This window comes from Pundamilia nyererei, unplaced genomic scaffold, assembly GCF_000239375.1.
Source record: "Pundamilia nyererei isolate P.nyererei 1_Seehausen unplaced genomic scaffold, PunNye1.0 scaffold00022, whole genome shotgun sequence".
NCBI lineage: Eukaryota > Metazoa > Chordata > Actinopteri > Cichliformes > Cichlidae > Pundamilia > Pundamilia nyererei.
Window position 1 is genome coordinate 1,410,839 of NW_005187423.1, and position 18,319 is coordinate 1,429,157.

The following is an 18,319-nucleotide window of genomic DNA, read 5'->3' on the forward strand; positions in this document are numbered from 1 at the left end:
CTCTCTGACAGATCTACTCTTCCCGGGTCTGGACTTAACCCTGCAGGTTCCACTTTCACTGCATCTGGGAGCCAGCTGCAGATCATTGTATACAGCGTGGAAGTGTATTTAAGTTTGATTGGGGTCACTAGAAGGTCTGTCTTATTCAATATACAGCTCAATATACATAATGACCAACTGGGGGGTGAACTGACGTTCCAGCAGACAATGCTCACTAAGGTGGAGAAATGTAAATCTCCAGAGTTCATTGTTCATTCAGAGTCGATTGAAAGCAAGTGAACGCATTTAGCTGCCAAAATATAAACAGCCACGGTGAGATAACAGTTAATTTCTAGAATAAACCAAATTCCTAGCTGTCAATTAAAAAAAAAAAAAGAAGAAATCTTTGAGAATATTTTATGTATATAAATCTCTTTGGTGTGCCTTAAGACGTGTTCCTTAATGTATCTAACAACTTAAGTTTAGAGAAAGAAAAAGGTACACAAATTGTTCTTTTGGCTAAAAATGATTTATTGGACAAGGAAAGATTACAAATCTGATCCCATGGTAAAGCACAATAAAATATTAGCAATACATGACATGGGAGAAAAAAAGTAAATAGATCTCAAAGCAGCAAAGCTACAAACACAACACACAAAAAAGCAAAATTAAAATGGAGTGATACGTTTTTCTACAAGTTTAAGAAAGACTGCACTATACGGTAAAAAAACAAACAAAAAAAACATAACTGCTGATCTGTTTTTCACAATTTTCTTGACATACTGGACCATTTCAATGTAAAAATACAACCAGTGACAGAAGAGGCAGGTGTCCAACTTCAATGTGAACATGTGAACTGACTTTGAGGACCAAGGCACTCAATTTTTACTTTAAACACTTGTGTACAGTAACATTTGAGCCACTACCACACCTGCGTGTATGCATACAGTAAAGAAGGAACAGCGTTAAGTCGACTCTAGTGAGTTGAGTAACATTTTAAATACTAGGACAAATTGTAACAACTTCTCCTGAATATTTGAGTACTGGTCAACAGTGACTCTTCATCATCATTTGGATGTTTAAAAACAACACTCTTAACCACTGATCAGAACTTACAGTTGTCATGTTAGTAAAGAATATCTTCTTAGTATACTGACCTGTGCTTCTACATTTCATAGTCAGAGGAGAGGTTTAGTTAAATAAAGCACATACAGCTAAAACACAGATAAGACTAAAACCATGACAGAAGCCAGAGTGAGTGAAGTTTGTGATAGAAATGAGTGAGTGGTCCCAAACCTCAGTAGAAACCACCACTGTGTTCCCATGTTTTTTGTCACGTTTTTCCTCCCCCCAGCTGAGACCTGACCTTTAGGCCTTCTCCAGTGACTTGTAGTACTCTTTCAACACGGCCCAGGCTTTGGGCGCCATGAAGCCGTCGGGAGGGTTCTCTCCCTCGCGAGCCATTTTACGCATGCGTGTGCCTGAGATGAAATCGTAATCTTGATGGCTGTAATTAAAAACAAAAAGACAGAGAGTGTGAGAGAGACACACACAAAAAGCAGGGGAGCTTTGAATAACAGATCTACTTCAATCAGTGAAAAGATGCCGATCAACGGCACGCCCAACAGAGCCAGCTGCTCTTTTACAATCAGTTGGATCAAGGAGCAGGCCAGTTAACATTTCTGCAAACCAAAAATGAAGCTTTTATGACACTCTCTTGTGACACATTCCACCCTGTGAAATTTGACATGATGATTGTTTGCATATGAGAATATATTTATGAATGACATTTCATATGCTGACCATTTCTCACAGCATGACATTCCTGCAAAATCACTCTGTGGCAGGAGAGATAATGTCACACGATCCGGCAAGCACCAGCATGCCACAGCAGTGGTGGCTGGAAAAGGAGGCCAGTGCAGCTGACTGTCAACATGTTGCGCTGTGATTTATGCGCCTGTGTTGTGCTGCTATCTGCCTCACGATAGCTGTTGCTGCAAACCATGACGAAGTGAGAGAATCTGCATTTCTTTAATCCTGGGTTTAAACTGGAAAAAGGCAGCTATGTTGGGGAAGCTTTGCAGAAAATACCAACATATAATCGCAGCTGCTTGATAACAGCAGTAACTGAGAAACGCTGGCTTTTATTTGGAGTCATATTTGTGTCCGCCTGGCCCATTGTGTTCATCGGCTAGACGATCTGATATTTGCAGTTAAGCCAGTTACAGTGAAAACAGTGGTTTTCTACAGTGAAAAAGCTCCATACGAGAGCAGAGAGAATGAATAAAAACAGCTGAAACCAGGAGGAACTGGTGGGACCTCTCTTGACTAGTGTATGGACAAACGCCGTGCGTTCGCGGGGGAAACATTTTGTATTTTATAATCAGATTTGATAGACCCTGTATTTGTGATCATGCAACATTCTTCAATGATTTGATTTTAATTGAAGCATCTTCTGAGTGAACTCACAGACCTCAAATGCATTTCCCACTGTTGCAGGGCAAACTGTGCTTACTGAGGTTCTAGAGCTAGATGCTACATGAACAGTATTAACAGTGTTTCCCCTGAGACCGCCTTGAAGGGAAGCACTGCATAAAACCTGCAAAAAGCCTAAATAAACAGGTATGTCAGTAAGCTGGATATATAAGGAACTCTGGGTGTTAACCTAACTTGCATGTTTTGGACTTTTAGAGGAAAATGGAGTATCCTGAGAGAACCCACACAGAAAGATCCCAGTCGGCTGGTGGACTTAATTCAGAAACCCTTTTGTTGGTTTGTTCTTCCCATTCAAGAGCAAAAGGTTTAGTTTTTTTTAAAACAACACTGTCAAGAAAACGTTTTATGGTTTATATTATGATTTTGTTATTAGTTTAAAAAAAAATTTTTTTTATTTCGTTTTGACTTATCTTTTTAATTCAGTCAAGTTTCCAGAGTGCATTTTACTGTTGCAGTTCAGTTTTTATTGTTTAGAAAAAGTTTGGTTTTAGTGTTGTTTTCATTAGTTTCAGCACTAGTTTTAGTTTTTTTTTTAATAGTTATTGTTGCAGGTTATATGTCAGAGGCAAGATGTACATAAAAACTAACCGTTTTACTTCAATAATTTTATTGGAGTCTTCCAAGTTCACAAAATCATTTTTAATCTTTTTCAGTAGTCAAGTTTTTATTTTTATTTTAGTTAGCTAAAATGATCTTTTTTCTCTCCTAGTTTTAGTTTCAATTAACTACAATAACCATGATTTGTGGCACCTTAAAATGACAGTTATTAAACTTTTACGGTTTGCAGTTTAATGCAACCTTGACTGATTCTAATACAGATTTAAATTATTACAATTAAAGAAAAATAGTCTTTGGTCCTGGAATCCAGAGCCTGCTTAAGCATTCCCGTATTTCAGTCCAAAGACTGTTATGCATGTTAGGGTGACTCTAAATTGGCTGTAGGTATGAACACTGACAGACTGACAGCCAGTCCAGGGTGTAGCCCTTCTTTTGCCCGATCACAGTTGGGATAAGCTCGAGTCCCCTCAGGACCCTGAATTGGACGAGCGGTTAAGAAAATGGATGGATAATATAAAATAAGCATCACCACTTTTGGGTAACACACAATACAATCAAACTGTCAGACTCACTGTCTGCACGAAGGAAATGCTTTCTAATATTGAGACTGAATTCTCCTCTCCAAACGTTTTTTTTAAGTATCTTTCACACGTTCTGAGATCCTCTCCTTTATATTTTTATGATTGATGGTTTCTCGCTGCACATTTGAGGTCACATGAAAAGTTCTGAACAGCACTGTGTGAAGCAGTCAGCCAAAGACAGTCTTCATCTTAGACCAGTGCTAAGTGTAGCCCAGGCTATCCTCATTTATATTACTCTGAGGGATAATCAAGACTTTAAACATCTTGTTAGCAGACATTCACACTTATCTGAAGTGGGCTCACATTCAGAGAGGGTCAAAGTTGTGCTATTTAAAACGCTAAATTGTTATCACATGAAAGCGCACATCTTGAGGCTCTGAAACATTAAGAAACAGTGAAAGTAAGGTAAAAGAGCTCCAGGCAAATTCTTCAGAGAACAAGTTATACAGTGTCAAATTAGAAACAGCCTTCCGTGGTCTGAGCCATTGTGCTTCAGAGAAAGACTGAGGGGTGTTGCGATTAAAATGAGCGCCCATATTAAACCTAAAATGTGGCAAGGGCACAGTGCTTGAAAGAGTAGAAGATCATAAATCTAACTGAGTGACGACTGCAGATTTTAGAAGCTGAGTTGTGTTGAATGTCTGGCATCAGCATTAATATAAAAATGGACAAAATATAAAATATGAGGTAATATTTTGAAAAAAATAAATAAAATAAAGCCCGTTTGCTCGAGGCTTCAGAGAACAGTCAGCAGTATGGTTGCTGGAGGTTCCTGACAGTCATCAGGTAAAAATGCACTGTGTAAACAAATACACAGTGCTACTCCAAAAACCTCCTTGTCCTTGCACTGCTCGCTAACAGTTTGCTGCAGTCCCACATAGTTTGCATGGAAGATGCACACGTTTCTGCAAACACCCGCCAGCTACTCACTGAGCAGAAAGTGCAATACAAACAGTTCCTTCAAAGTAAAAGTTCCACATTACAGAAAGTGCAATTTTTCTGCAGACAACGTCAAAGTCTGCAGCAAACTTTGACACGCTATGATGCGTACGGAATTGTTTCCATACATGTTCATTTAACAATATGTGGCAAATTATTTTTTTCCCTTTGGTTTTTTTCTGTTTAGGTTATAATATAAACTGTCAGATGCTTAAAATAATTCAAGCACACATTCCATTTTAACACAAAACCTCACATTCTATTTATATAATCAGACAACAGAAATTTTCTGTCAAGTAAATGTTTCACATGCAGAGCACCAAGCCAGTAGTGTCACTTCAAAGCCAACGATTGCTTAACGAAATCTGCTGATAACATTTTAAAACAAACTATTTCAAGGAGGCAGCGTACTTCGATTCACAGAAGAACTAGATGTGCCTGATCGGCACGTCACTTTGGACTTTACATCATAAACATGCATCATGGAAAACAAAGGCAATCTTTTGATTAGTGCTGCAATATTTAGTTTTAACGCTGCTGGCTGAACACAACCAAAGTTGCACAACCTGATGGAACAGGCTGCATCAGACTGCAGGAAAGCCAAATAAATTGCATGATTGTTGTTAGTCACAACGTGCAGTGTCCATATACAGACTGTAATTAATGGCAGGTCTCTGTAATTTTGAGCAACATCAAAGCCCGTAGTGTTGCACAAAAGCTTTTAACTGTATACGAATGAAAAACAATTGCTGTTATTCTTGGCTCAGCTTTTTAGGGCACAGAGAGAAGAAGAAAGCAAGAAAGAAAAATGAGGATTTTTTTTTTCTGCATACAAGACAAACCTAATGAGTAATTAATTTAAGGAATATAATTTCTGTTTAGGCTGCTCACTCTAATTGACCTAAATGTGAAGTATTACTCTGGACAAAATCTACAAATGTAATTTAATGTGAGTGAGCGCTGTGAACCATCTCTGTAATAAATTGATTTAAAACAAAGGAAACAAAATGGAAAAGTTTTTTCTTAAATGAAAAACCTTCAACAAAAGTACTCACTTTTTTGGATCATAAAAATCCATTGCCCTTTTGACCTTGTTGTAAGCAGCAACCTTAAATGGAACAATTTCGAGGGTGATGAGGCCCGGAGCCATGGTGAGCACCTTGGCTCCGTGAGTGGGCTCGTACAGGTCCTTTCCTGTGGCAGGGTGAGGCATGCCTGCAGGGTCACGACCAACAATGTAGAAATTGGCCCCGGCCACCATTCGTGCTCTGCAATGCCACTGAACCTGTGGACAGAGAGAACAAAGAAAATGCTATAGCTGTGAAACTAACACTGCTCCACTTGTGTGGGATTTATAAAGACACACAATATGTCTTTATGACAAGTGTGCAAGACTGTACTAAAACACAGCAATCTGGGTAATGAAAGCAGCAACAATGACACTGTTAATAGCTCAATCACACTAGAGTCAAAATAGCACGACAACCTTTCTGCAACTAGGAAAAACTGTTGGTTGCCAGGTGATTCTGGCAACCACAATCCTCCATCGCAAGGTGCGGGACGACTGGTTGGAGGACTGCAACATGTCTCCAAATGGTCTCAATCTGACAGAGACTGACTGCATTCACTCTCATGCAAGCTGATGAAGGTTTGCAAATATCTGCATTTATAAATGCAGACAGACTGCCAACACATTTCAAACCGAGTCAGTCTACACCAGGGGTCAGCAACCTTTAACACCCCAACACCCGGTTTCCACGCAAAAGAAAACACTGGGAGCCGCAAATATCTTCATTTTAGATGTCAGAAAGTAACACCGTATATACTGTTTTTTACTTTTATGCTTTGTGTGAACAACTAAGGTGTGTTGCTTATGAAATCCTTGAAGTGCTACAGAGAAAGTTACATTTTATCTATGTAATTAACACATTTTGAACTCTTAATGAAATATAGCAAAAGGAAAGACACCCAGCTGAGCTAAAATGATCCATGTAGCAAACAAAAACTGTTGTGAGCCGCCACCCTTATATCACCTTTGGGCTTTTGGAGCCTTGACCTGACTTTTAAAAAATAATTGGAAAAAAAGCACTATGCTGCTAAAAGATGAAAAATAGATATTTGCAAAATTCTGCCTAAATATGTATTTTACCTGGTTAATGTGTGTGGCGTGGCTTGGTCTGCAGCACCGCTGCAGGGGAGGCGACGCACCTGAGCGGCACCTGCAATCAGGCCTTGCCGCCTTAATGTCTGTGCTATCTATGCTGTTGTGCTGGTGTGTGTCGGGCTGTGAGCTGAAAAGCTACAGCCGGCTGTATGTGTACAGCAACCGTGTGTGAAAAGTGGTCAATAAAGAGATGCTGAAAAGCGTGTTCATGGAAACATCGTCGGGTCTGCCGTGATATGTTTACAATGGGACTTCTGCTCCTGAACCTCTGCGCACAGCGTCTGCAAATAGGGGCTGTACAAGTCACTTTCATCTTTACGCAGGACTGTAAGCTGTCATCTGTGAGGCGTGAGCGGTGTTTGTCTTTAACATTGTTCACGGTGGAGAAGAGCTGCTGACATAATGTAGATCCGAAGATCCATACCTTTCAGCCTACCTGGGGTTGAAAGTCTCGATAAATGCACGGTGTTTCGGCGGGTATGCTGGCTTCCGCGAGTGTGACGCTTATTTCAAGCAATGAAAAAATAATAGAATATGATTTTATTTTTATATTTCAATATCACAATAATCTTCCAATTTAGAACTACAAGTTAAAAAAGAACTAACATAAATTAAATTAAATACACTTCAGCTACATAATTCTAATTTATTTTCCCAAACCACACGGAGCCGCACTATAAGGACTAAAGGTTGCCGACCCCTGGTTTACACCAATAAGCACAACTCGACTCTCTTTGCTCTCGGGTGCTCAACTCAACTAGCTGCAGATTTTGATTATATTCTCATACAAAAGCAATGCTGCAGAGCACCATTTGGAGGAATTTCTAAATTATCATTTCAGAACTGTGAGGTTCTGGATCGACTCTGAACGTATCAAATGTCTGTGTATGTAGACAGCAACAATTGGTTGTTTTCACTGATTTATCATGCTTAATTGGTATATTATCACAAACAGATTGCATGTAATTGCCAACTTGACCCCATTCCCTAACTCACTGCACTGAAAGCAGACTGAGTGCAACACATTTTATTGCTGCCTTGATGCACCACAGTTACTTTGAAGGCAGCAACTGACTGCAAGTGATCACAAACCTGGTCCTTGTCTTCAAAGCAACCATTTCAAAGGTGATGGAACTGCACGTTTATTGCACACGGTCACATTAACTTTGGTTGTTGCTTTTCTCCTACGCTGTTGCTGTTTTTCATTATCAATAACATCAGAAACTGGACTTTTTGCCTTGAAAATTACTATTACTACTGCCATTAGGTTTCTACATGTTCTACATGATTTTTAGATAAGACTGAGGTAACAGCAAGCCTTTAATGGGCTAAAGAATACTTTGAAAATTGTATTAATGAAGAGGAGGTTCTACATCTCTGTGGAAAACCAAGTCAGAAAAACTATACTCAGGTTGCGACCGTGCATAGTTTTCAAAAATCTCCCTTTCAGAATTAGAAACTGATTAAATTCGCAGGCTGAGATCCACCATCCTGCAATCTGCTCTCAATAATTTGTAACATATCTTTCTGATTATCATAAATGAGTGATTAAAAGATTCTCAGCTACAATCAGTCACACACAGAGGTTTGTGTATGGCATGAAAACGTTAAACAGAGCGCCTCAAGACAACTGTAAATTTCCTTTCCTGCCATTTTTCACTCTCAGAAATTTGCAAAGAAATCATGCGACAGCCCACTTCCTTTTCTGCCTGTTGTTATTATTCAGAGCTGCAGCCACGCTTTTGTTCTCTATCACGTTTGAAGCGAACCTGATGCCTTGTTTGAAGAAACCTCAAACATTCTTGATAATCATTACCTCAGTTGGCCCTGCATACATCATGGGTGAGGGAAAAATGGCAACAATGGTAGATTCTGGATTCAGAACGCCCTCCTCCAGCACAGCAGCATGCTGCTTCATTCTCCAAGGCAGTGGCACGTCATCATCTTTGGTCCAACCTCCTAGTGGGTGGAGCAGCAGAACAGGCCGACGGTAGCCTCGCTCGATCAGACGCTTGTGGGTGTCCTGCATCAGGAGAGCATGCCCGTTGTGGACAGGGTTACGCAGCTGAAAGGCAAATACAGCATCTAGACAGAGAAAAAGGAGGAAACAAGTTTGTCAAACGGCAACCAAACACATCTGCAAAGCAAAAGCAAAGCAAACAAAAGAAAATCATCTACACACAGAAATCATCTAGCTGCTTCATGCACATGAACCACATACAGTCTGTGTATTATTGATGAAGTGTTGAATAACACTGTAGTCTTTTCTCTTGGGACCTTCCTACTGTGATGCTGTTATTTATTTACCAAATAAACAAACAAGTGAGTGGACTGAAGGCACCAGACTGCTTAAAGTTTTCCTCTTGTTTTAAAAGAGAAGGAAGGTAGCTGTTTATAAATACTGGGGCATTACCATCACTCTCCCTGGTTCAGAATGTCATCACTGGGTTAATTTAGCTCTGACAGAAAATAAACAAACAGATATTGTTCCAATACCTGCATTCATTTCTTTGAACTTCTGTTTGAGCTCAGTGGGTGTCAGTCGGTATTGGTCGAGACCGTCATTCCAACAGATCTTGTCCAGAACCTGCAGGTCACCACCGACTAGCCAGTCCCCGCTTTCCATCACCATCTGAAATAGGAGCCACAGTGATCGTGACGATGAACGCAACACAAACATAAACCAGATTTAAGACACCGCTCTTTAAAAGTCTCACTCTGTTGGAACCACTCCAGGGTGAATTCAAATAAACCCCTGAGTTATTACCCAGTTGCAAAAGGACAAAATGAAATAAATCAAAGTCTTGGTGAGTTGTTAAACAGCCAACAAAACTCTGCTGTGCTTTCCCCTCAGCATTTGTTAATTTCAATAACAGACAAAATCAGATTGCATTCCGCAACGAAACCTGGGGATGAGCTCATGACCACAGCGCAGAGAAATTTTCCCCTCGTGAGATTCATCCAACAATGTCACCAAAGTGCTCAGGAAGGATCCAGGCAAAGGCTGCTATTGTTTCAGGCAATATCTTCCACCTGCTTCCTGTGGCACTTTTGAGACTGTAGCTAGAGTTACTGAAAGCACTGGCCTGCACATTGTTAATGTGATACAAAGTGACAAATTTCAGACCAAGCAGCAAACGCATCACAGCTCCAGCATTTAGACTGTGAGCTCAAATAAGACCAAAAATAAAAATGAAAACAATAAGTGGACAAAAAAAACCTGTCTGTCATTATTTTGTTGACATGTAATTTATCATCTGAATATGCTTTGATATCCATACTTTACAAACACACTGATTCCAGTTTGAGCTGGCAAGCTATATATAGAAATCTGAATCTTGTCAGCAGAGGAGTGTCTACGTGATGCGATCAATAACCACCTGCCCTCAAGTGCTCCAGCTTGTCTGCTGCTCACCCGATAAAAGTCACGACATACGCTTTACAGCACTGATAGCGCTGAACAATAGGATAGGCAAATCACCACAGATTTTGCCAACATAAGTCAACAGAAAACAAAACGTCTACAAGGCTGTATGAAAGCAGGAGGTCTAAATCTGCGATGTTTACCCATTATAATTTCTCTATGACTTCATTTGTAAAAGGGGGCCCTAGCCAAATAAACCACACCATAGCTTCCAGTGCCGTGGATTTCATGTCTGAGTGACAGACAGGCAAACAGGAAGCGTGTGGATTAACAACATGTTCCGCGGAGCAGAAAAGAGCCTGGATCAGAACGTCGTAGTCATGAATGAAGGGGTGTGCTGACAGATTGGTTCTGGTGTTGGGAGTTAAACATTCACTCGTGTATACATACATACATTCTAATGAGTGAGAGCTTAATTAGAGCAGGCTGAACACATGATAAGTTAAAGTGGATAAAGAACGACGGTTCGGGAAACACAGAGCATGTGCATAAATCCAGAAATGAGACATCAGGTGTTGACACTAAGGAGTCACGGTATCAATTCATGAAGCCTGCAGCTTCTAATACATCTTAAAACACATTACCATGCCAGACTCCATTATGAATAAAGTGAAAGAAGGAAATCTTTGAAAATTAAAAAAAGAAAACTGCCAATAGTGGTGCGATATTAAGAGAGCTGTTAAGCCAGAGGTTAAAAGTAAGCCTGACCCAAGAGTGCAAAATCACTAGACACCACAAAGACTATTAATTTTGACTTAAACCTTTGCCAATAAGCAGACTGCACTAATCCACAAAACAGCCACTTTTAAAAGTTTACTAAGGTGAAATTAAAAACAAACTGTGTCACCAACACCAAAAATTTCTGCTGCTTTCCATCAACCCATTGACACTTTAAGCCAGATCATTTCAGGACATTAGCACACCAGAGCGTCTACCTGAGCCCCACAGCGCTTGATAAGAGACACATGGAAACAATTCCTCGATCTACTTGGAGATGGGCTGGGTGAGCAAAAAGGTGGAAGCTGGCAAATGAGCAGTACAATCTCAAACACATTTAGTTGGAGGCTGAGCAAGAGACTCTGGATCCAACTATAACACCTGCAATATGAGGGTGTACCAAAAAGATCAAGTGATTACACTGGGCGTCCTGACAGACTGAGAAAAACTCCACTCCTCCGCCTATTCAGTCTTTCCATAAGCAATGCGCAAAGGCCAGCTGGGATCTGTGTTCTATCAGTGCCGAATCCAGGGAGGCAGTTTGCTTTCACATGCAGCATGTTTATCACACAGTACTCTGAGACAGACAGTCTGGAGCTCTGCAGATGGTCTTCAGTAGTTTCGCCAAGGCTCAGCTTCTATACCATTTCTAACATACTAGCCCATATTGTAAATTCAATCTTCCCAGCAGGAGAGAATTCATTTAAAAAAAATGTTTAAAAAGCCTGAACAGCCAAGGAATGATCTTTGCATTTGTGCCTTTTTTTTTTTTTCATAAAACATGTACTAAATGTTATGTGTATGCATTTAATAGTTGAGTGGTTCATGGGGTGTGAAATAGTTCTGGATTGAATTATGAAAGTCTCTTCATCTCTAATATGAATAGTTACACACTAAAACTTACAGGATGGTTAGCCTACTGTAGAGCTCTCAGTCAGAATGCCTAGATTTTGCAGCCTATCATTCAATCCAGACGGACAGGCTAAAAAAAAAAACACCACACGAAAATCAGAGCTGTTTTTGTTTGTTGATGGGATATTACTTTTGGCTGTCAGATAAGAAACTGTGGAAGTCAAGTGAACAGGGTGTGTATCCCACATTGTTCAGGCTACCCCTGCTGGAGAGCAAGTGCTAGCTGTCTATGGATATTTGGCTTATGTCTTCTTAAAACAAACAGAGGTCACCCTTGCTTTTTCTTGAAAGTGATGCCATCCCTTAGCTAAAGCACCTGGTAGTGACAACCCAAGCTTCATGGGGTAGCCTTTTTTCTTTTGACTGTGTGCAATATGAGGATACCTGCACGAATAGTACAGGTGCAGTCTATTGGCACAGGCCCTGGAAAATATCAACAGTTTTACGAATAGTGAATGCATTTACCGTGTGTATATTACACTATTTCACTTCCAAGGAAACAGTGTTGAGTGCCTGACGATGGAAGAAACTGAAGTTCCACAATAAATTTTGAGAACTGCTATAAACATCAAGAAGTAAATCGAATTAATCCTGGCTGCTATTGGAGGTGCGTTTCACCTGTCTCCACTGGCATTTATGAGACAGCCCCTGGACTTACTGACTGGGCTGTGTGATGCTGATGTGATACAAAGAGACAATTTTCTACAGACTAAGCAGCAAACACAGCAAAGCTCCCGTGCCGAGACAGAAAGAACCAAAACAGAAAGGCCACAAATGAAAAGCTGAAGATGACAAAGAGAAAACCATGTTGCTTATTTTGTTGATATGTAATTTATCATGTGAATATGCTTTGATATCCATACTTTGCAAACACCCTGATTTCAATTTGGTCTGGCAAACCATACATACAAATCTGAATGTTGTCAGCAGCACGGGTGTCTACGTGAGGCGATCAATAACCACTTGGCTCTGTTATAAGATGTTTTCAGGATCATGTTGTGATTTGTTTTCCACACTCTAATTACTCCAACCTGTCCACTGCTGACCCGATAAGAGTCACGAATGATGCTTAACAGCCTTATTCTCTGGAGAGATCAACAGCATAGGAATGTCTGTATTGATTTTCCTAACAAAAGTGAATGGAAAACATGATGTCAATGTGGATAAATCAAAGGAGGGGGCCAACATATACATACGTATCCACTCTGTTTAACCCTCTTAACTGCCCCATAATTTCACATGTGAACACAGAGTTAGCCAAATAAACAGCCACTAAAACACCACAATTCAAATGAATTCTAGACATTGCCAATATCCCGCCCTGCTTCACTGAGCAAAAACTGGAAGGTTGAATGCACCACTCCTCACAGGCACTGACCTTGATGTAAGGGTGGTCCTTGCAGGTGGTTCCCCACTGCCGAGCACAGCGCTCTTCTTTTCGATGTTCGTAAAACTCGGGATTACGAAGGATGGCCACTCGCCTACCCTCGTAGACCAGGGCCATAGCTGTCGCGCCATCCAAACGCTCTTTATCTGAAGTTGACACTGGCAGCACGATAGGCACAGAGAGGTTGATCACACCACCTATGGGGTGAAAAATGCTGATTCATGGAAAAAGAAAGAATCCACAATCTGAAATAGCCTGAAAACATTTCAGATCATTTTTCTCGTCAAGGAGTTCAAGTGTTTCCTGGTCAACTGAATTATTGATGAAGCTATCAGTGTTAATAGTTTCCCGAGGGAGTTTTTCAGTAATTACAGGTGTTGTAGAAACCTTGTAAATGACTGATTTTACTTTGGGTTTTTGATAAATTTGGAACAAAAATTCTAAAAATAGTTTTAAATTGCCAGAAATGTAAATTGTATCTGCTTTAAAAAAAATTGAAAAGTCCAAAGACACTAAGATTAGGCAACACACAAAAGGCAGGTTAAAATGCCCAGAGACTGGGAATGTGCAACAAAATATCCCGACCATTCTTGTAAAGTATAACGTTGTACGGCTTCAGGCTAAATGTGGAATATATGTTTCAACCACTGAATACAGTGAATCTTCAAGGCTGCAATTTAAGAAGCTGGAGAATAAATATCCTTACTCTACACTCTACACTGAGTGAGACCCTCTCTCACTCATGAGTTAATCCGCAGCCTTTTGCAGCATTTATTTCACCATGCACGTTGATGAAAATATTGAGACCAGCACGTTTTTCACAGATCAGCTAAAAAATATAAAATAAAATAAAAATATAAATTAAAAAAAAATGTGTAACTGTGACTGCTGCTAGCCCCAACTCTCCCTGGACCTTCCTTTGGTCCCCTCTGTCACAAAGTAGAGCTTACAGATGGTTCCAATAAAATGCACACACAAGCCTGCCAAATGTCCAAACGAGGGAGACACAAAATGAATATATTGGGGTTTCTGTTTTGTCAACTACTTGATTAGCAGAACTTTCAGTTCTATGCTTCCTGACCAGTTTTAGCATAAATTGTGTGTAATCAATCCTCCAACTGTCAAACCTCTGGAACATGGTGACAATGGGAAATGGCTGTGTGTAGTGTTGATCAATGCACAAGCTTTGTCCTCCACATTCCAGTCCTCAAGACTAACAGCAAAGTGACTCATAACTTCTAATCTATACACAAACTTATACAGCATGCTTAAAATATGTGTAAAATATGAATATTGTGAGCATGCATAAATACATTTACTATCCACTTCATTACATACGCCTTGCTAGTATTGTCTTGGATCCCCTTTTGCCTTCAGAACTGCCCTAATTCTTCGTGGCACAGATTTAACAAGGTGATGGAAACATTCCTCAAAGATTTTGTTGACATGATAACATCACGCCGTTGCTGCAGATTTGTCAGCTGCACATCAATGATGCAAACTTCCTGTTCCACCTCATCCCAAAGATTTAGATTGAGATCTGGTGACTGCCGAGGACATTTGAGTAGTGATCTCACTGCCATGTTCAAGAAACCAGTTTGACTGGTCATAACAGGATGGTCAGCAACAACATTCAGGCTGTGGTGTTTGAATGATGCTCAGTTGTTACAAAGGGACCTAAAGTGTGCCAAGAAAACATCCCTCAGACCATTACAAACACCACCACCATTATGAAATGATGAGTAGACACTTTCATGTTGTTTATACAAAATTCTGAGCACATCTGCTTTAGGTTTCCACATTCAGAGATGCTCTTCTGCACACTTTGGTTGTAATGAGTAATTATTTAAATTACTGGTTCCCTCCTATCAGCTTCTGATCCAGAGAACTGCCACTCACTGGATATTTTCTCTATTTCAGTTCAAACAGAAAGCTATTTTCTGTTTTAGATAATTATTGTGTCAGCATTAAACTCCACCTAATGCCCAGCCGCATGTTTAATGAGTTTCCTGTGAATATATAATAATCTTACCATCCAATAGGCAGTCAAAATGAAGACATTGCAAAAACTCTCTCTCTCTCATGAAACCATTGAGAGGAGTGGCCCAGCCTTCAGCCAGCACCTGTACCCACTGCATGTCCACCTGAGGATTAAACAGTCACATACATAAGAGAAAAGGTAAATCTATCAGAGGATACTCAGATAACAAAACGATTATCATTTAGCTTTACTTATTAAAACGCTTTGTGATATTGAGATATTCACCTTCCCAATCTGTACAGCAGGAAGTGTCTCTGCATCAGCTTTGGCCAGATCCAGTTTGTTCTCTTGAACGTACAGCTCTTTCACTTCATACGAAGCATCGACAGGAACTATATCCTGCAAAGTTTAAAATCAGGATATCAAATTAATAGGTATAAAGAAATTATTCCAAAACATCACACATAATGTGGAATTTGTGCATATATATATATATATGAAACAAAGTGGAGATGCATTAGCATCAACATCCATACAAATGTGATACTTTCCTGCCATCTAGTGGCTCACAGAAAAACAACAGCACTGTAATGCATTAAGTCTGAACTTATAGGCTCCAGCTTAACCTGTGATGGTGGTGTAAAAGATGAGGGAGCTAATTGGTAGAAGAAAAATAGCATCAGCACCAGATATTTCCTCTCCTCACCCTCTCCTGAAGAAGGTCAACAAGCTGCTGTATGCACTCATTCACGTTGCAGGAGTCGGTCTTCAGCACCAGCTCTGGTGCCTCTGGCTTCTCATACTCCGAGTCAATGCCAGTAAAACCTGATTACCAAAAAGAAAAAAAAAAAAAAAAAAAGCACAATCTGAGCTCTGTTTTGTTTTTAAATAAAATATATTTACACCTAAGCAACAGGTTATTTTTTCCTATTTTTATATTTTTATATGTTTGAGATGAACACAATATGAAATACAGAGCTCCAATTTAAAATTCATACTATTAAACACATCTGTGTGATAGTTTAGTTGTCAAACAGATCGATTAACCTGATAAGCTGAATCAGATCGTTTCTTATTTCAGTACAAACAAAATGCAAAAGCAAGGAAATCAGATAGATTGAACATATTTCACAAGCAGTAGTCAGACTGTTGAAATATGTTGCATGCTTGCTTGCCTCCTGACCTAAAGAATAGTTGAGAGCACATTTTGAGGCAACATTTTAGCTCTAAAAAGGTACATGCATGAAGTGTTTCACACCAACCATACACATAACATACAATCATACAGGCAGGTAAAAAATACAGAAATGTAATATATAAATTCAAAAATTTATATCACTCAGTTAACATAAACCTCGTGAGCTACAAAAACAAGATAAACGAGATGTTCTCCAAGAGCGCAAAGCTCACGCTTGGTGCAGAACTTACTTTTAAAGGAACAGTATTGTATTTTCTAAACATGTATTCTTTGTTCATTTTAAATATACTTTAAGAATTTTGTGGCGCAGTAAAACTCTGTAAAGAGTAGCATGCTAGATGTTTACTGTAAACATGTAAGTGTAGATGATAGATAATAGGTAATGATTTGTAAATAACTGGACATTAATAAATTGAGCTTATAATAAGATGTTATACTACATTATGATATTTTATATTTTATACATTTTGGAGGTCAACTTGAAAGAAAGCCTGGTGTAAAATGTAAAAGTGAGACCAGAGGCCAAATGTGACATGATATTTGGGTGCAAATTATAATGTTATAATTACAATTATAATTATAATAATTATCATTCCCTATATGCCAGTCTGTTGTCAATACAAACAATGAGAGTAAGAAACATAGTTTTCATAAATAGCTCTTTATACTATTATCATTTTGACCTTGAAGGAGAGGTCAGAGGTCAAATGTGACATGATTATTTAAATCTTTATATGGTACTTTCTGTATGTTGACAATACCAGCCACACTTGTAAGACACACAGTTTCTAAGTTATAAGTCTTTTTAAAATGTTTTCTACCAATTAATCATTAAGTGGACCTTAACTCGAATTCATTTGAATTTAATTGACCAAAATTTATTGGACTCTTGACATGACGCAGCTCTACATCTGTACAAAGTTTTTTCCTGAATTCATCCAAAATATTTCAGCGCCCATGTTTGCAGACAGAAATACACGTATGCAAACGCAACCAAAAAAAAAAAAAAAAACTTCCTTGGAAGTAATCATACTGTACCTGTTATCTCCCCTGCTCTTGCTCTCTTGTAAAGCCCCTTCACATCCCTCTGCTCACATACGTCCAGTGGGGCATCCACAAACACCTCAAAGAAAGGTAGCCCAGCAGCCTCATGGATCTTTCTGGCATTGAGGCGATCCTGATGGATGATAATAACATACAAAACTATGTATAAATAGGAAAGACAAAAAGTGAGAGCAAAACTTAGCTTGGTGTACTGATGATGGTGACAAATTAAGAGCCTAATTTACTGAAATACCACTGAGATCTAGGCACACTTCTCATTGTCATCATCTCTTTGTCTCATTCAGCTAACGCCTTCTTTGAGGAGCTACTCACCCTGCTGTAGGGAGAGATGAAACTGGCGATGCAGACGAGCCCTGCATCAGCAAAAAGCCGAGCCACTTCAGCAATACGTCTAATGTTCTCTTCACGGTCCTCTGGGCTGAACCCCAGGTTTTTGTTAAGCCCCTGACGGATGTTGTCCCCATCAAGTGTGTAGCAAGGGATACCATGACACACAAGGTACTCCTCCAGAGCCATGCTCACTGTGGTCTTCCCTGCACCAGACAAACCTTTACACAGAAGAAAAACAAAGGGTTAAACTAAGAAAACAATGACATCTTCATTAAGTCCAACTTAAAATCTCTACAAATAACATCTTTCAGCCTACCAGTCAGCCAAACAGTGCATCCTCTAAAGCCTCCTCTTGTGCCCACAACCTGCCCACGCTTGTTTCGGCTTACATGATGAGCTTGATAGGTGACATTAGTTGCCCGTTGCATTCCCTGAAATAATACAGATTTAATGTAAAGTCAGTGGAGTGAATACAAATTTTAAAGAAAAACTATTATTTGAATTATTTTCAACACCTTAGATTATGGAATAGGTTAATTGGAAAATCCAAATTGCCATTAGGTGTGAATGTGCGAATGAATGTGAGTG

The 18,319-nt window shown here is 39.5% G+C and overlaps 1 protein-coding gene across 1 annotated transcript in view; it reads right to left on the reverse strand.

Annotated features, from left to right (window-relative positions):
- Window positions 1-489: 489 nt before the first annotated feature.
- Window positions 490-18,319, reverse strand: part of papss1 (3'-phosphoadenosine 5'-phosphosulfate synthase 1) — a 20,576-nt gene continuing 2,746 nt past the window's right edge. Inside the window, exons 2-12 of the mRNA XM_005726860.1 lie at window positions 18,048-18,162; window positions 17,714-17,949; window positions 17,375-17,513; window positions 15,845-15,963; window positions 15,424-15,537; window positions 15,190-15,301; window positions 13,149-13,354; window positions 9,214-9,349; window positions 8,534-8,802; window positions 5,609-5,838; window positions 490-1,486 (exon numbers count right to left, since the gene is read on the reverse strand). Coding sequence (XP_005726917.1) covers window positions 1,348-1,486; window positions 5,609-5,838; window positions 8,534-8,802; window positions 9,214-9,349; window positions 13,149-13,354; window positions 15,190-15,301; window positions 15,424-15,537; window positions 15,845-15,963; window positions 17,375-17,513; window positions 17,714-17,949; window positions 18,048-18,162 — 1,815 coding nt within the window. The 3' untranslated portion in view covers window positions 490-1,347. The remainder of the gene's footprint in view (window positions 1,487-5,608; window positions 5,839-8,533; window positions 8,803-9,213; window positions 9,350-13,148; window positions 13,355-15,189; window positions 15,302-15,423; window positions 15,538-15,844; window positions 15,964-17,374; window positions 17,514-17,713; window positions 17,950-18,047; window positions 18,163-18,319) is intronic.